The sequence below is a fragment of the Lepidochelys kempii genome, chromosome 26 (genome assembly GCF_965140285.1).
Source record: "Lepidochelys kempii isolate rLepKem1 chromosome 26, rLepKem1.hap1, whole genome shotgun sequence".
Lineage (NCBI taxonomy): Eukaryota > Metazoa > Chordata > Testudines > Cheloniidae > Lepidochelys > Lepidochelys kempii.
The window spans coordinates 5,820,169-5,836,207 of NC_136405.1; the positions used below are offsets into that span (position 1 = coordinate 5,820,169).

General features: G+C 55.0%; 1 protein-coding gene across 7 annotated transcripts in view; it reads left to right on the plus strand.

The window, feature by feature from the left end:
• BMP1 (bone morphogenetic protein 1) overlaps positions 1-16,039 on the plus strand; it is an 85,380-nt gene that overhangs the window by 39,601 nt on the left and 29,740 nt on the right. For all 7 annotated transcript variants that reach the window (XM_073325416.2, XM_073325412.2, XM_073325413.2 and 4 more), the window contains 4 exons: positions 713-874; positions 2,144-2,261; positions 6,648-6,826; positions 7,059-7,164. In XM_073325416.2, coding sequence (XP_073181517.1) covers positions 713-874; positions 2,144-2,261; positions 6,648-6,826; positions 7,059-7,164 — 565 coding nt within the window. The remainder of the gene's footprint in view (positions 1-712; positions 875-2,143; positions 2,262-6,647; positions 6,827-7,058; positions 7,165-16,039) is intronic.

Sequence of the window (16,039 nt, forward strand, 5' to 3'; positions counted from 1 at the left end):
ACTCTTTGCCAGGGGGCCCATCTGTGTGGCCTTGGCCAAGCCATGTCCCATCACAACCCCAGCCCATCCCGACAGGCAGCATCTTCCATGAGCCCTTCGATGGCAGCATTCTAGACTGTTTGGAGACCAAGAACTTGGTGCGCCCCGGCTGCTTTTATTTCATTTTCTTACAGAGACAGGCAAAATTTTGGAACGGCTGTGATTCCCAAGCCAAGCACACGTCGCTTGAGATCCCGGGGGCACTAGCTGGCCTCTGCTCTGCCCCATCCTAATTTAGCTCAAGAGGGACCAAAGCCACTGTCTCCTCGGCAATGTAGAGAACTGGTGGCTTTGGCGAAGGCCATGCTAGATGAGTAATTAGTCCATTCTGCCTGTAATCTGGGCTAGCGGGGAGATCACATCCTGGCTTTCCACTGTGAAGTCCTGGGTTCAAGTGTGATGTAGACTCATTCCTGCGATGAGTTTGGTGGTCTCCTCTTAATCCCTGTTATCATGACCCTCAAACTGGGCCTTGGATTCATCACCCCAAAACAGATGTAACGGAGCATGGATTATTGATCAGTCTGCTGTGTTAGGTTCGCTGGGCCAGGTCCATCGCTGGCGTCACTGAAGTCAGTGGTGTTACACCAGGGAGGAATTGGGCCTGGGGACAGTCAAGTCACCATGGTTCCATGGTCACACCCCTTGCCTTCGCTGCCCTCCTGCCCCCCAGGAATCAGCACCAACAGCACCAGCCTGAAGTCCAGGAGGCAGTGGAAGAGGCAATGGAGGAAGGGCCGGGAACGGTCTCGAAGCCGCCGGGCAGCCACTTCCCGTCATGAGAGGGTGTGGCCGGATGGGGTCATTCCCTACGTGATCAGCGGGAACTTCAGTGGTGAGTGGGGGCGATCGGCATGTGCTGGGCCCGCCGGCTCAGTACGCTGGGAGTGCGTTTCATTGCCAAGCTGTTTTCCTTTCTCGTCATCTGTTGCTGAGGAGAGAAGGGCTCCAACGTGGCAGCAGCGCGGTCCAGTGGTTAGAGCAGGGGGTTGGGAGTCAGGACCCCTGGGTTCTATTCCCAGTTCTGCCCTCAACTTGCTGTGGGACTTTATATGAGTGGCTTCCCCTCTATGAGCGTCAGTTTCCCTCTCTGTTAAAATGGGGATGATGATGATGACTAGGGCCCTACCAAATTCACGGTCATAGGATTTTTTAAAAACTATGATTTCAGATATTTAAATATTTCATGCTGTTGTAACTGCCGGGGTCCTGACCCAAAAGGAGTCAGGGCGGGGGAACAAGATTATTGTAGCGAGGCTGTGGTATTCCCACCCTTACTTCTGAGATGCTACTGGCACAGAAGTAAGGCAGGCAATCCTGCGACCCCCTGCAATAACCTTGCAAATCCCACCCCACCCCCAGTTGACCTCCTTTTGCGTTGGGACCAATGTTCCCTCTAATTTTTGACAGGCTGTGGGCGCAAAAAATTTCTTCTGTGCAAATTTTTGACAGGCCGTGGGCACAAAAAATTTCTTCTGTGCAAATTTTTGTGCGTGCGGTGTTTCACCGTGTGCGCGGGGTTTAGGATCTGAGTGCGCACGCCCACGTGCACTGCTAAGAGGGAACCGTGGTTGGGACCCCCAGTTTGAGAAATGCTGGTGAAATCTGTATGGTATAGGGTAAAAGCACACAAAAGACCAGATTTCACAGGGGAGACCAGATTTCACGGTCCATGATGCATTTATCACGGTCGTGAATTTGGTAAGGCCCTAATGCTGACTCTTACCTCCCTTGGTAAGAGACCTGTGGATTGTGCGTGCAACTGCTTCCACTGAGAACAACAGGAACTGATGGGTGCTGGGCCCCTTTGAAAATCTGGCCCTGCAGGGCCAGGTAAGAATGAAAGATCATTGCTCATTCCAGCACGTTGCTCTGCCAGGTGCTGTAGGACCCTGTGACAGGTCCGGCTCAGCCGTATTCCTGTGTTGCCCCTCACCCACCTCAGCAGGGCCAATGGTGATTATTTATTATTGCAGAAAGTGGGCGCTCTAGTTATGGATCAGGGCCCCCTGGTGCTAGGCACTGTACAACCCGAGAACAAAATCCCCATGGGACTTAGAGTCTAAGGAGCTGAACTCCTGGTCTCCTCCTGCCTCTCTTGCAGGCAGCCAACGGGCGATTTTCCGGCAGGCCATGCGCCACTGGGAGAAGCACACCTGCGTCACGTTCTTGGAGCGCAATGCTGAAGAGAGCTACATAGTGTTCACGCACAGGCCATGTGGGTGAGTGGGGCTGAGGCCACTGCTGGGCGGGAGGTGGTTCTCGCTCACCAGAGCCCCGAGGGACATTGTGCACTGGACAGAATCACCCATACTGGGAACTAAGGCTGAGATTTTCAAAGTAGTCCAGGGGAGTTAGGTACCTACTTGACTTTGAAATTCAGTAGGAACTGAGTGCCTTATTCCCATAGGGCCCCTTTGGAAACCCCAGCCTAACAAGTGGGGCAACATTGCCGAGTGATTGAAGCACAGCCATGGGAATTTGAACTGTGCTCTAATCCGCTTCTGACTTGCTGGGTGACCTTGGGCACATCACTTTGCCACCCGGGACCTCAGTTTCCACATCTGCCCAGCGGTGATAACAGTGCGGGCCTGCCCCACAGGGGACTGGGAGGACTCGTTCTGTAAAGTGCTTTAAGATCCTCAGATGGAAGGGGCGAAAGGAGGGCCTTGGCTTAAGAATTATGATTTTAATTATAAGACATTGGCAAATTGGAATTCAGAGGAAAGGTGGCAGAAAATTATGATGAGCCAAGTTTGAAATGTGGGTGCCTGGCTTTGCAGTAGATACAAAGGGCCTGACTCTCCTCTCACTCTGGTGTAACTCTGCTGAAGTCAAGTAGCTATGTGGTGTAAAAGTGAGGAGAGAATCAGGCCTCCAAGTTGCATGCAGCCCGTGAAAATTTTATTCTATTCATTACAGTAAGGCCTAGAAGCCACAATCTGTGTTGGGGCCCCATTGTGCTGGGTGCTGTACATGCACATAGTGAGAGTCAGTCCCTGCCCCCAAGAGCTTACAATCGAAATAGACAGGACAAGACAAAAATTAGGAGGGTAAACTGAGGCATGGAGCGGGGCAGTGACTTGGCCAAGATCAGGCAGCAGCTCAGTGGCAGAGCCAGGGATAGAATGCAGCTCTCTGGAGTCCCACTCTGGTACCTTAACAACTAGACTTTGCTGCTTATCTGACTCCCCCTCATTTGAAAGAGCAGGTCCATAATATACCATTGCATGCTCTGGGGGCCAATCCTGCAGCCCTTGCCTACCCAGATGGTCTCATTAAAGTTAACAGGTCTTCTCGCTGCAGGCCCAGGCCCCGTGCTAGAAGCAGACCGTATGTGCCATTCAGATGCAGTCCCATCTGCCGCGATCACTGCTTGGTCACAGCTGTTACACAGCGATCCTTTCCAGAGGGCAGAGTGTGTCAGTGTTGTGCTCGAGCGCCAGGCTGGGGGGGGTTCAGGCTCCAGGGCCAGATGTGGCAGGGATCCATTGGATCCATTTGCTCAGCGGTAGGGGTGGACTCCTCTCCTGTGTGATACACTCAGCTGCCGGTGAATAGAGTGGTGGCACTAATTAGACCCAGTTAGGTATCTTGGCATTGAAACACTGCCTAGCAGAATTTGCTCTGCCCTAGCTCAGTAAAAACTTTGGTCCTGATCCTGAAATAAATGCAACTTAGTCACTTGAATGACTTTGAGGATCTAGCCCTTTGTGCCTGATTTGGGAATTTATTTTTTAAGGAGCTGGGTGCAAAGATCCTTTCAACGTAGCAATACAAATTGGGGTTGCCCAAGTTGGCCCTCCTAGCAGGATAAGAGGACAGTGACACTATGGAACTCATTGCCACATGATATATTTGGGGCTAAGAGTTTAGCAGGTTGAAAAAAGAAGGATTGGGGGTTTTTATATGGATAATAAGACTAGTCAGAATCCTAGTAGTAAGAAAAAAATAAAACAAGAGCTTGGGAAGAGAGAGAAATCTTCATGCTTCAGGGCATGTACCAACCTCTAACTAATGAAGGTCAGGAAGAAACTTTTCTTGGAGGGCAGGTTATCCCACATTGGCCTTTTGCAGTTTCGTGCACCATCCTCTGACACACCTGGTGCTGGTCACTGTTGGAGACAATGCTCTTGGCTAGGTAGAGCCCTGCTTTGACCCAGTCCCTATGTTCCTGTGATTCACAGACCTGTTTGTACACACTGTGCATATGCCTGCAAATTAGAAACTTTGGTAGAATAATGAGGATGGATTCAGACAACCCAGTCTGATTGTGTTGGTGAAGCAGCGGTGAAAAGTAGGTGGGGGATGTGATAGCTGTCCACATAGTCAGCGAGGAAGGAGGAGAGCCCTTGGGGTGGGGGCTGAAATAGGATAAAATTAAGCAACGGAAAAGGCAGGCTGGCTCTCGGCAAATGTTTACTGATAGGGAGAAGTATCAGGCTGTGGAACAGCCTCCCCGGGGAAGTGGTGGATTCTGCAGGCCTTCAGCTAGCCTACTGCAGGGATCAATCCTGGGCTGGCCAGGCTGGTTAGACAGGACGGGGCCAACCTGCTTTGTTCCATCTCCACATCAAGGCAGAAGGCAACTCTAGCTGGAAGGAGGGCTGCTCCCCGGCATGGCAGGTGCTGCGTGTTCTCAGCAGGTGTGGTGAGCTGGGGAGGCAGTTTTCGCTGGGAGCTCCCCAGCCCAAGTGCTGGAGTCGCATGAAAGCCGCCTTCTCCTCCACATCCCTGCGTGTGGTACAAATGCAATAAAGCAGGGTTATTAATCCTCTGGTTTAGCGGAGTCAATCCATGGAGGAGCCATGGACCCACCCTCTTCCCACAGCCAGCCAGTAACAGCCGGGAGCCCTGCTCATTCTCTGGGAATGAAGCCTCTTGGGAGGAGACCAGCAGGGACTTGGTGCACTGCAGAGGTGGAGGAGCAGGAGTGATGAACTTGGTTATGCTCTGGAGCAGGCCCTATTGGCCAGCATAAGTAGCAATGCCAAAGCATGACTCTCTCGAGGCCCCTTCCGGTCCTAGGATTCTTTCAGCCCTCTGTTCAGTGACAGCGGGTTCAGCTTCTTGGTTGCTTGCTTTGTTCAGATCCAGTTCTTCCTCTTCCACCTCAGCCGTGCATAGCCATAGAATAAGGTGCGCTATTGAATGAAACAGCTGGATTCGCTAGAAGCCTGCACACTGAGCTGAGAGCACTACCAAGTGAGACAAGGTGACCAGTACCTCACCGGAGCAGGCCCTAAAGGATACATTTTACCTTGATTTGCTGTCAGCACATTCAGGCCTCCAAAAGTCTTGGGGAGGAGAAAGCACCTCTCTCTGGCTACTCAGCCTGGTGCAGCTTTGGCTGACTCCACAAGTCTTTAAGGAGAGGTGTAGACAAACACAGGGCGTTCCCAGCTGATCCACCTCTAATCGCAGGGGAGAGAGAGACATGTGACAAAGTGCAAGATGTTAGAACCATCACCCAGGAAACGTCCGCACATCCTGAGCCAGGGGGCCAGATTCTGACCCCTTTGGGAACTGGCCAACTCCTGCTGAAGGCAATGAGTATCTCCCCATTGACTTTAATGGGTGTATAGACCAGGGTGCGCCAATGACTTCAGGGGAGTTAGATCAGTCTGGCCCACAGAGTGCAGCGTTCTCCTCGCGGGCCCCAAGTGGCGGCGGCATCCTGGGGTTCGGTTCAGAGCAGCAACCAGCAGCTTGGACGCTCATGCAGACCTCGTCGAAGCTCTCGGAGCCTCTGGCGTCTGGCCAAGGAGCCTTGGTGGTGGTATTTTGGCTCTGCTAGTTCCAGTCCCGGCCAAAGCGCAGAGCTACAGAAAGGAAACACAACTGTTCTTAGGAGTTAACCCCAAACTGGTCCCAGGCAAAGATCCAGGCCAGGTCTTACTCCATCCAAACTGGTTCCCCCATCCCCACCTGGGGCAGCTTCTCCCCCTGCCCCCTCCTTGCTGGTGACATTCACTTTTCCAGCTTCAACTTTTCCATCCCACAGGCAGCTGCAGCCTCTCAGCCCGGTGGGATGTGCTAAGCCTTCCCAGTTTCCGACTAGACCCTTCTCGAGTTAGTCACACAGGCTTTCATTTAAATAAAACCTAGGCAGGCCGTTAAAAGTTTCCAGAGAGTAATGCTTTTCCATAGGCCCTGCCTCTTGTGGAGACTTTACAGCACTAACACTTACGGCCCCGCTGATTCTCAAATGATTCCAAGGGTCGTGATTTCCCCACGGTCAGAGGGGGACGCTCCCTTCTCCACCCAGCTATCAGACGTGCCTCGGTCGTGGGAGGAGGAGGTGGGGTGTCCCCACGAGCACAGGTTACTCCAGACCTTCCATCATGTGATTGCAGACACCTGCTCATCTAGGATGATGGATGGAACCCTAACTCTAACTCCAGGCCACTTAGTGCCAGGGGAAGAGCATAGCCTTAAGACCATTAACCCTTTGGAGACTGGCATATCGGCACCTCCCCCTGAGCACTGCCCTCGGAATGGCAGTGATCGAAGGGTTAAGGAGAGTTGCTGATGGGCTGGCTGATTTCTTGTTCTTGCTACGCATGGGGTTCGATGGGGCTCTTATTCCCCCTCTCCACCCACCCCAGGTGCTGCTCCTATGTGGGCCACAGAGGAGGGGGACCCCAGGCCATCTCCATTGGCAAAAACTGTGACAAGTTCGGCATCGTGGTTCACGAGCTGGGTCACGTCATCGGCTTCTGGCACGAGCACACGCGCCCGGACCGGGATGACCACGTGTCCATCGTCCGGGAGAACATTCAACCAGGTAAAGGCCCCTGCACTCCTCTCCACTGCCATCTTCCTCTGTCCTCCCCTTCCCTTCGTCCCCATGCCTGGCACCCTCAAGGATGGGACTGGGAAGTAGCTGGCAGTAATCAGCCCGTGCTCGAAGGGAGAGAGCGAGACCAAGGACGTGCGTGGCTTATCCAGGTTCCCCTTCTCCACCCACTGCCGCCTCCCTTGCTTTATTCATGCCTCTGTCTCCCCCGGTTTCCCAGGGCAGGAGTATAACTTCTTGAAGATGGAGCCCGAAGAGGTGGAGTCCCTGGGCGAGACATATGATTTCGACAGCATCATGCACTACGCCAGGAACACCTTCTCCAGGTAAGAGTCCGAGGAGATGTTGCTTCATTCACTTGCTCAGCCCATGTGCACACACCTGGCCTCTCCCACCGGAGCTTCTTTGTGAAAGCCACGCCTTGGGCCCGAGCCCTCTCTGATGCCCTGTGGACCTGCCACAGGGATGAGCCTCACCCACTGCGTGAGACATGCAGGCTAGGATGAGATTCCCAGCCGGGCACTCTCTGCTGGCTTGTTGGCCAGTTCAGGCTAGGATAATTGTTCCTGTTGCACTGAGACGAGGCCTGAGGGGACCAGATGCCTCTCTTGGGGAATGGGGGTTAAAGAAGCCAGGGGATGTAATAGGGAGGGAATTCGCGGGAGGAGGCAGAGAAATTCCTTGACTCAGGCTTCTGCAGGTGAGCAGCTCCTGAGGGAGCTGCAGAATTAGACCCCTAAGCCCAGTTTGTTACTGGCATCACTCCACTGATGTCAGGGAGGGATCCCTTGTCCGTGTGTGCCTGGTGATGAGCCGGCTGCGGCTCTAGGGAAGTTCACCATCTCCCCCCTCTGAGGGAAAGCCAGGAGGGTACTCTCCTAAGGAGGCTGGGCACAGACAGACCCTACAGGTCTCTCTTGCTCCCCGGCTGGCGCTGCCCGGTGTCCCCACACAAGCTCCCCAACAAGTCCTGGCCTGGATTAGACGGTTGGGTCTGCTGACAGCATGCAGTGGCCAGAGGGGAGACGGAGAGCGGCCAGAGAGAGAAGCAGCCACCTCGGTCACACGGTGGGAAGTCCACTGATGGCAGAGGAGGTCGGGAACTGTGGTGGGAGCTGCAGCCTCTAGCAGAGAAGCCTGCAGCTAAGGGCACTGAGAAGGGGAGGAAAAATCAGGGGGGCTCGGTGCCTCTGGGACATTCATCCAGAATCTCAAGGCACATCCTGCTCTAGGTCCCATGTGGAGGCAGCGTCCTTCAGGGGCCTGTGCCAGAGCGTCATTTGAGAGCAGCTCCTGAATCAGCCTGAGCTAATACTCCAGTAAAAGCCCATCCCAGGGCAGGCCCCCGCAAACAACAACTCTGTCAAAATAGTCCTGGCAGCGCTGACAAGGGCTGGCCGTGGCCGGCTGCCTCCTAGGAGTCAGGAATAGGAGTTGAGTGTTTACCTTAGAAAGGCAGGGGAAGTGCAAAGCTGGGCCTGGAAATCCCCTCATTGCCCTAGGGAGAAGGTTATGCACTCCCAGGTTGCGCACACCTGCCTCCTACACTTCCCTTCTTCACTCCCGATTCAGTAATTCCTCATCCACCGCAGTTGTGGAAAGCCACAGAATAGGGTGCCTGGGTACTAGCATGGAGAGAGAGGAAGGAAGGAAGGAGAAATCAAAAAGCTCTATTTAATAATGATACGCAGCTCTAAGATGACCATTTAGCTGTAGTACTGAGGCCTCTCCTGTGTCTTCTGCCCTGGCCAATGCAGAATTGTTCCCTGCAGTATATTCTCCAGGGTTTCATCCCATCTGGGTTTCAATGTTTCAACTCATGAGACTCTTCCTTGTTACCAAACATTTCCTGCTCTTCAGCCCCAGTTTCCGCAGGATGAAGCTGGCAATAGTACCGGCCAAAACACGCCAGGTAACAACACAAACACCGCAGGTCAGGGTTATCTCATCCCATCTCCCATGGCCATGAATGATTCTCCTACCCCCTCTGTGATCGCACCTTCCAGTGTTTGCAACAGCAAAGCTGGAATCTCCTCCGAGGTGCATTGGAGCAGAGAGAGAGAGAGACCCAGAATGTATTCTCACTTGCAACAAGCCGTGTTTGAATCCTGATTTTAAATGCATGAGAAATCCCCTGAGGAGAAGTTCACCTTCTGACACAGCCGCAGCCAGGGAAAGGGCTTTGAAAATACAAATAGCTAATTACTGTAAATCTCACAGATCGCTGGGAGCAGCGCCACATCTGGATCTGCCACTGCAGCCTGACTGCACTGCACCACAGCCCACCTCCCGGCGGGTTGCATCCTTGCATGCTACGAGCTGACGATGTCCTCTGCTGAGCCTGTGGGCTCCAGATTATCCCTCCTTTGCTTGCCGCTGTTGGGCTTGTCGGTCTTTTCCCCGGGGAGGTTGGCTCGGCAGGTGAATCCCAGGTTGTGAATTCCTTTCAGCCGAGCCCGTTGGCACGCGCTCCGCAGACACGTGTCACTGCAGGCTACGAAGGTGCAGCTGGTGCAATTTCTCCTTGCGCTGCGTGTGCGGTGCTGCCTGGCGTGTTTCAGCCGGTACTATTGCCAGCTTCATCCACGCTGCCTGGGATGTGCTGCTGGGGCTTGCTTTCGTAAGAGACACACAATGTTCCCCAGATGGCATGAACCAAACCTACCCAAACCACCTGTTATCTGTAATGGAGGCAGGTCCCTCTGGCTATTTACCATGGAGTATAACAGGACAGGGGTCCAGAGACACAGAGTCAAGCCTGAGTTAGCATGGGGGCTCTCTTCCTCTGCTGGGTGTCAGTGGATTCAGTGAGAGCAGCCAGGCTCAGGCCCCAATTCAGCAGGTGCAGAAGCAGTGCAACAGACTGGGCGCATGACGTCAGCAGGACTGCCCGGCTGCATAAAGCTGGGTGGGTGCTTAAGTGTTTTGCTGGATCAGAGCCTGCAGTGTCCTAAGCACCTTGGTCCTACCGGCTCACATCTTCAAAAGTCGCTAGTTAGAGCAGACTGAACCAAGGGGAGGGGTCTTGGTTCTATTCCCAGCTCTGCCACTGACAGACTGGGTGACCTTGGGCAAGTCACTTCACCTCTCTGTCTCACCTTCCTTTTCTGATTTAGGCTGTAAACTCCTCTCAGTGGTGCCCCAATCTCTGTGCTACCATAATAATTTGAGGTGCTTTTGGTGCCCAACTCAGGACCCCTCTTTGCAGAGGTGGTGAGCACTCTCAGCTCCAATTCCGGGCAGTGGGGGATGCACGCATCCATCTCCTCTTAACCAGGAAAGGATGGAAAGTTCAGGTGAATTCTGCAGAATTCTCCACCAGTTGGACACCAAGCCTTCAGGCACCCTGAAGGAGGGGCGGCTTTTGAACAGTGTCCTGCTGATCTGGGAAGCTGGACATCTGCCCATCGTTGGTGAAGTGGCATCTGGAGAGCCACAGCAGCCTTGATTGCCGAGAGCTCCAGGCCTCCATCAAGAACGTTGCAGAATTGCGATCGCTCGGCACTTTTTTTTCCTCTTTCATAAAAAAGCCGGGTACTTCCACCCTGCCCTGCGATTCCGTGAAAGCTGGGCCCTGGAGGCTCGATATGGGACAAGCACTTGGGCTTCATATTCCCAGGGTCACTGGCAACTCACCACACGGTTACTCACTGCGGAGCAGCCCTGAAATTTCATCACTTATTTTCCATCTCTGGCCAAAGCCTGTTGAGGAGGAAAAAGACTGGACATGGGGCATCTCCTTGGGTGATTTGCCGCACATGATGGTGCTGCTGCTGCTGGTGGAGAATGTCCCATCTGCCTTGCCTTGTGCTGCTCTTTCAAGTTCTATTGCCTCTCCTGCCTTGGCCCCGGCTGCCAGATGAGGGTCCCTGCCAACTGGGTGAAACGTAACAAGAACTCCACGGGGCCAGGAAAGCAAGCCTGCAGATCACTCAAGATGACAGGATGGAAACTATAGAGAAATAAAAGCCCCCCTTCCCCCCGCATGCGCTCCCTTCGAGATTTAAACAGGTCCATATGGTAACAGGAGCAGGGAAAGATTCCATTCATTAATGGCAGAGTCCCGACCCGTTGGGGGAGAGCGAGCCCAAGCTGCTTGCACAGCCTCGCTCCGTCTCAGTGCCTGGTTCTCATTCTTTTCCATTTTCCTCCATTCCCTCTTCCTCTTGTTTTCTTTCATTTTCTCTCTCTCGGGGGATGTCTACCCTGCCACAGCGCGTCAGGCCTGGTCTGCCCTGGAAAATGAGGTTGGTTTAATGACGACGATGTCGGTCGGGGTGTGCAAAAGCCATGCCCTCGAGCCGGGTAGTTCCGGCGACCTCTCGGAGAGGTGGATTAACGACAGCGCGGGGAGCGGTTTCCCCATCGCTGTTGTAACCCAACTCCCTAAGAGGCCGTAGCTGGATAGATGAAGGAATTCTTCCGTCCCCCTAGCGCCGTCTGCCCTGGGGGTTAGGTCAGTGTAGCCTCATCCTAAATTCCCCTAAGCTGTGTGGTCGTGCAGCTGCCTATTAAGCCCTGCGCAGGGCTCAGGGCTGCAGCGAGGAGAGGTGCCCCTGCCGCCGGCCCCAACACAAATCTGCCACAGCCAGGAGAAAGGAGCCCCTCCCTTGGCCTGGCCCAGCCCAGCCGGAGCTGCCGCAGCTGAGAAGAGGCACCTTTCCCCCAGCCCCGAGTTGCTGCGGCGAGAGGGGCCTGAGGGGAGTCCTCTTTCCCCAACGCAGCCCCTGGGCAGCCTGCAGCCCAAACTCTGCATCCTCGGCCCCACCCCAGAGCCTGCACCCCAACCCTCTGCCCCAGCCCTGAACCCCCTCCTGAACCCCTCTGCCCCAGCCGCAGCCAGAGCCCTCACCCCAGCCAGAGCCCTCCCCCTCTCCCCCACACCCCAATCCTCTGCCCCAGCCCTGAGCCCCCTCCCACACTCTGAACCCCTCATCCCCAGCCCTGAGCCTTCACCCCCAGTCAGAGGCCTGATCGCCCCAACCCTCTGTCCCAGCCCTGAGCCCCCTCCCACACCCCTCATCCCTGGCCCCACCCCAGAGCCTGCACCCCCAGCCAGACCCCTCCCGCACCGAACCCCAACCCTCTGCCCCAGCCCTGAGCCCCCTCCCACACTCCAAACCCCTTGGCCCCACCCCCACCACATGAATTTTGTTGTGCGCACCAATATGGAGGTGATGTGTTACACATCTCCTCCATATTGGTGCACATAACAAAATTCATTCTGCACATGGACGTAAAATAGAGGGACCACTGGCCACATCTCTCAGAGGTGTGGATTTTCACATATCTGAGAGACGGAGCTTTGCTGGTGTAACTTCCGTGTGTAGACCAGTCTTCTGTTCCTCTTCCACACACATTCTTACTCATTTTCTCTCCTCCTTTTCCTTGCCCTGTTTTATTTTCTCTCTCACTCACTCACTCACTCACTGTCTTTAGCATGCCAAGTAGCCTGTGGGCACCGTGGAATTTGCTCCCTGTTGAGCTTGCTTCTGAAAAGAGGCAAGAAATATAGACACCAAAGTATGGGGCGTAGGATGGGCCAATGCTGTGTCTGCAATACCCTTTGGGCCTGATCCTACTCCCGTTAAAGTTGCTGGGGAAACTGCTGTTGCCCCAGGATCGGGCGCACTGGCTTTTCAGAATGTGGGGGAGTTCATCGCTTTGGTTTGGGGCCCCAGGGGAGGCCCTGCTGGAAAACTGAGTGCAGGAGCCTTGCCCTTCGGGATGGTGTGTCTGTGGGGAAGGTTCTGCCTTCTTTGTGGAGAGCAGTTGGATTAGATGGTGTGAGAGACAAGGGGCTTCCCAGCTGGCATCCTGCCATCCGCCTCGGTGATGGAGAGTGAAGCTGCTTCCCTGACCTGCTCCTGTTTGTGGGATGAGCTCAGAGCAGAGGTGGGATAATGCCCTCAGACCACAGCCTGGCCCATGAGCAATCCCTCTCCACTCTCCCTTCAGGGCACTCCTCCGGTGGTTTTGGTCTCTGGTGACAACAAAAGCTTCCCCCAGAGGTTCTCCCTGCATGTCTTGGGTGCCCTACTTGCTGGTGGCTGGGTTTCACGACAGCTCCGCACCCTTGTTTACATTTTGGTGTTTTTTCACGTTTGGTTGTGAAATGGCAAAGGGCCATGGGGAGCTGCCCTGCTCTGTACAGCTGCTGCTGGCAGGTCAGGATTATGCATTGGGTCACTCCAAGGGCACATGCTTCATGTAATCCGTGTCAGAGATGGGACTCCCTCGGCTCTCACCTCTAGACCCCACTCCCCTCCCAGAACTAGGGATAGAACCCAGGAGTCCTAACTCCAACCCTCCTCTGCTCTAACCATTAGACTGCATTGCCCTCACAAGACCCACCCTAACTGGGGAATGACACAACCCCACCCCAGCCCTGCTGCTCCCCCTGCACCCCAGGTCTCAATTGCTGATTAGCAGAGGAGTTAGCTGCCCCTCTCCCCGCACCAGCTGCATGCAATCCTGTTCTTCCACCGGTGTGGGCCTCCGGCTTGGTTGACTCACTTTCCTTCATATATTCAAGGAGCACTTTAATTACAGGGGCATGTGAGCTGTTTTTAGCAGCTTGCCCCTTTTCCCCCCCCGAGAACAGAGCTGACCTCCTTTTACAGCTGTGCCACCCTTTCAGGGGCGCGGTGTGCGACGCCCGCACTGAGTCCCAGGGGAGGAAGCCAGCCCACATATTAGAGAGTTCGGACTCAGCTGCCTGGATGTGGACCCCACAAGCCAGGCTAGATCTGGCACAGGCAGGGTCGTGGCCCACCCCCCCACCTGCACTCAGCTAGGAGTGCCGCTGCTGTACTCCTCCTGCTCCAACATCAGCCCCCTCCCCTCAGCACCTTTCCCCACACAGTCCTGATTGTTACCCCTGGATGGCTGATATAAAGCCACGTGTTTGTTACGGTCTCCTGGCGGCCTGGCCCAAAGCAGTGCAGCTCCTCCTGAACTGTCCCCCTCCTGCACCCCGAGCTGCTGCCCCAGCTTCATCAAGTGGCTGGTGTCAAAGCAAACTTCCCTCTGGTTGATAACCGACGATACCGCTGACCGGAGCAATGCCAGGGCGGGTACTAATGCTACCGATAACCGACGATACCGCTGACCAGAGCAATGCCAGGGCGGGTACTAATGCTACCGATAACGGACGATACCGCTGACCAGAGCAATGCCAGGGCGGGTACTAATGCTACCGATAACCGACGATACCGCTGACCGGAGCAATGCCAGGGCGGGTACTAATGCTACCGATAACCGACAATACCGCTGACCGGAGCAATGCCAGGGCGGGTACTAATGCTACCAATAACCGACGATACCGCTGACCGGAGCGATGCCGGGGCGGGTACTAATGCTACCGATAACGGACGATACTGCTGACCGGAGCGATGCCGGGGCGGGTACTAATGCTACCGATAACCGACAATACCGCTGACCGGAGCGATGCCGGGGCGGGTACTAATGCTACCGATAACTGACGATACCGCTGACCGGAGCGATGCCGGGGCGGGTACTAATGCTACCGATAACTGACGATACCGCTGACCGGAGCGATGCCGGGGCGGGTACTAATGCTACCGATAACCGACGATACCGCTGACCGGAGCGATGCCGGGGCGGGTACTAATGCTACCGATAACTGACGATACCGCTGACCGGAGCGATGCCGGGGCGGGTACTAATGCTACCGATAACTGACGATACCGCTGACCGGAGTGATGCCGGGGCGGGTACTAATGCTACCGATAACCGACGATACCGCTGACCGGAGCGATGCCGGGGCGGGTACTAATGCTACCGATAACCGACGATACCGCTGACCGGAGCGATGCCGTGGCGGGTACTAATGCTACCGATAATGGACGATACCGCTGACCGGAGCAATGCCAGGGCGGGTACTAATGCTACCGATAACCGACAATACCGCTGACCGGAGCGATGCCGGGGCGGGTACTAATGCTACCGATAATGGACGATACCGGTGACCGGAGCGATGCCGGGGCGGGTACTAATGCTACCGATAACCGACGATACCGCTGACCGGAGCGATGCCGGGGCGGGTACTAATGCTACCCATAACGGACGATACCGCTGACCGGAGCGATGCCGGGGCGGGTACTAATGCTACCGATTACTGACGATACCACTGACCGGAGCGATGCCGTGGCGGGTACTAATGCTACCCATAACGGACGATACCGCTGACCGGAGCGATGCCGGGGCGGGTACTAATGCTACCGATAACCGACGATACCGCTGACCGGAGCGATGCCGGGGCGGGTACTAATGCTACCGATAACCGACGATACCGCTGACCGGAGCGATGCCGGGGCGGGTACTAATGCTACCGATTACTGACGATACCGCTGACCGGAGCGATGCCGTGGTGGGTACTAATGCTACCCATAATGGACGATACCGCTGACCGGAGCGATGCCGGGGCGGGTACTAATGCTACCGATTACTGACGATACCACTGACCGGAGCGATGCCGTGGCGGGTACTAATGCTACCGATTACTGATGATACCACTGACCGGAGCGATGCCGGGGCGGGTACTAATGCTACCGATAACGGACGATACCACTGACCGGAGCGATGCCGGGGCGGGTACTAATGCTACCGATAACGGACGATACCGCTGACCGGAGCGATGCCGGGGCGGGTACTAATGCTACCGATAACCGATGATACCGCTGACCGGAGCGATGCCGGGGCGGGTACTAATGCTACCGATAACCGACGATACCGCTGACCGGAGCGATGCCGGGGCGGGTACTAATGCTACCCATAACGGACGATACCGCTGACCGGAGCGATGCCAGGGCGGGTACTAATGCTACCCATAACGGACGATACCGCTGACCGGAGCGATGCCGTGGTGGGTACTAATTCTACCGATAACTGATGATACCGCTGACCCGAGCAATGCTAATACGATGTATCGCACCACGGTGCTATAATATTGATACTGCTATTCATAGAATCACAAAAGATCAGGGTTGGAAGAGACCTCAGGAGGTTCTAGTCCAACCCCCTGCTCAAAGCAGGACCAACCCCAACTAAATCATCCCAGCCGGGGCTTTGTCAAGATGGGCCTTAAAAACCTCTAAGGAAGGAGATTCCACCACATCCCTGGGTAATGCATTCCAGTGCTTCACTGCCCTCCTAGTGAAATAGTGTTTCCTAGTATCC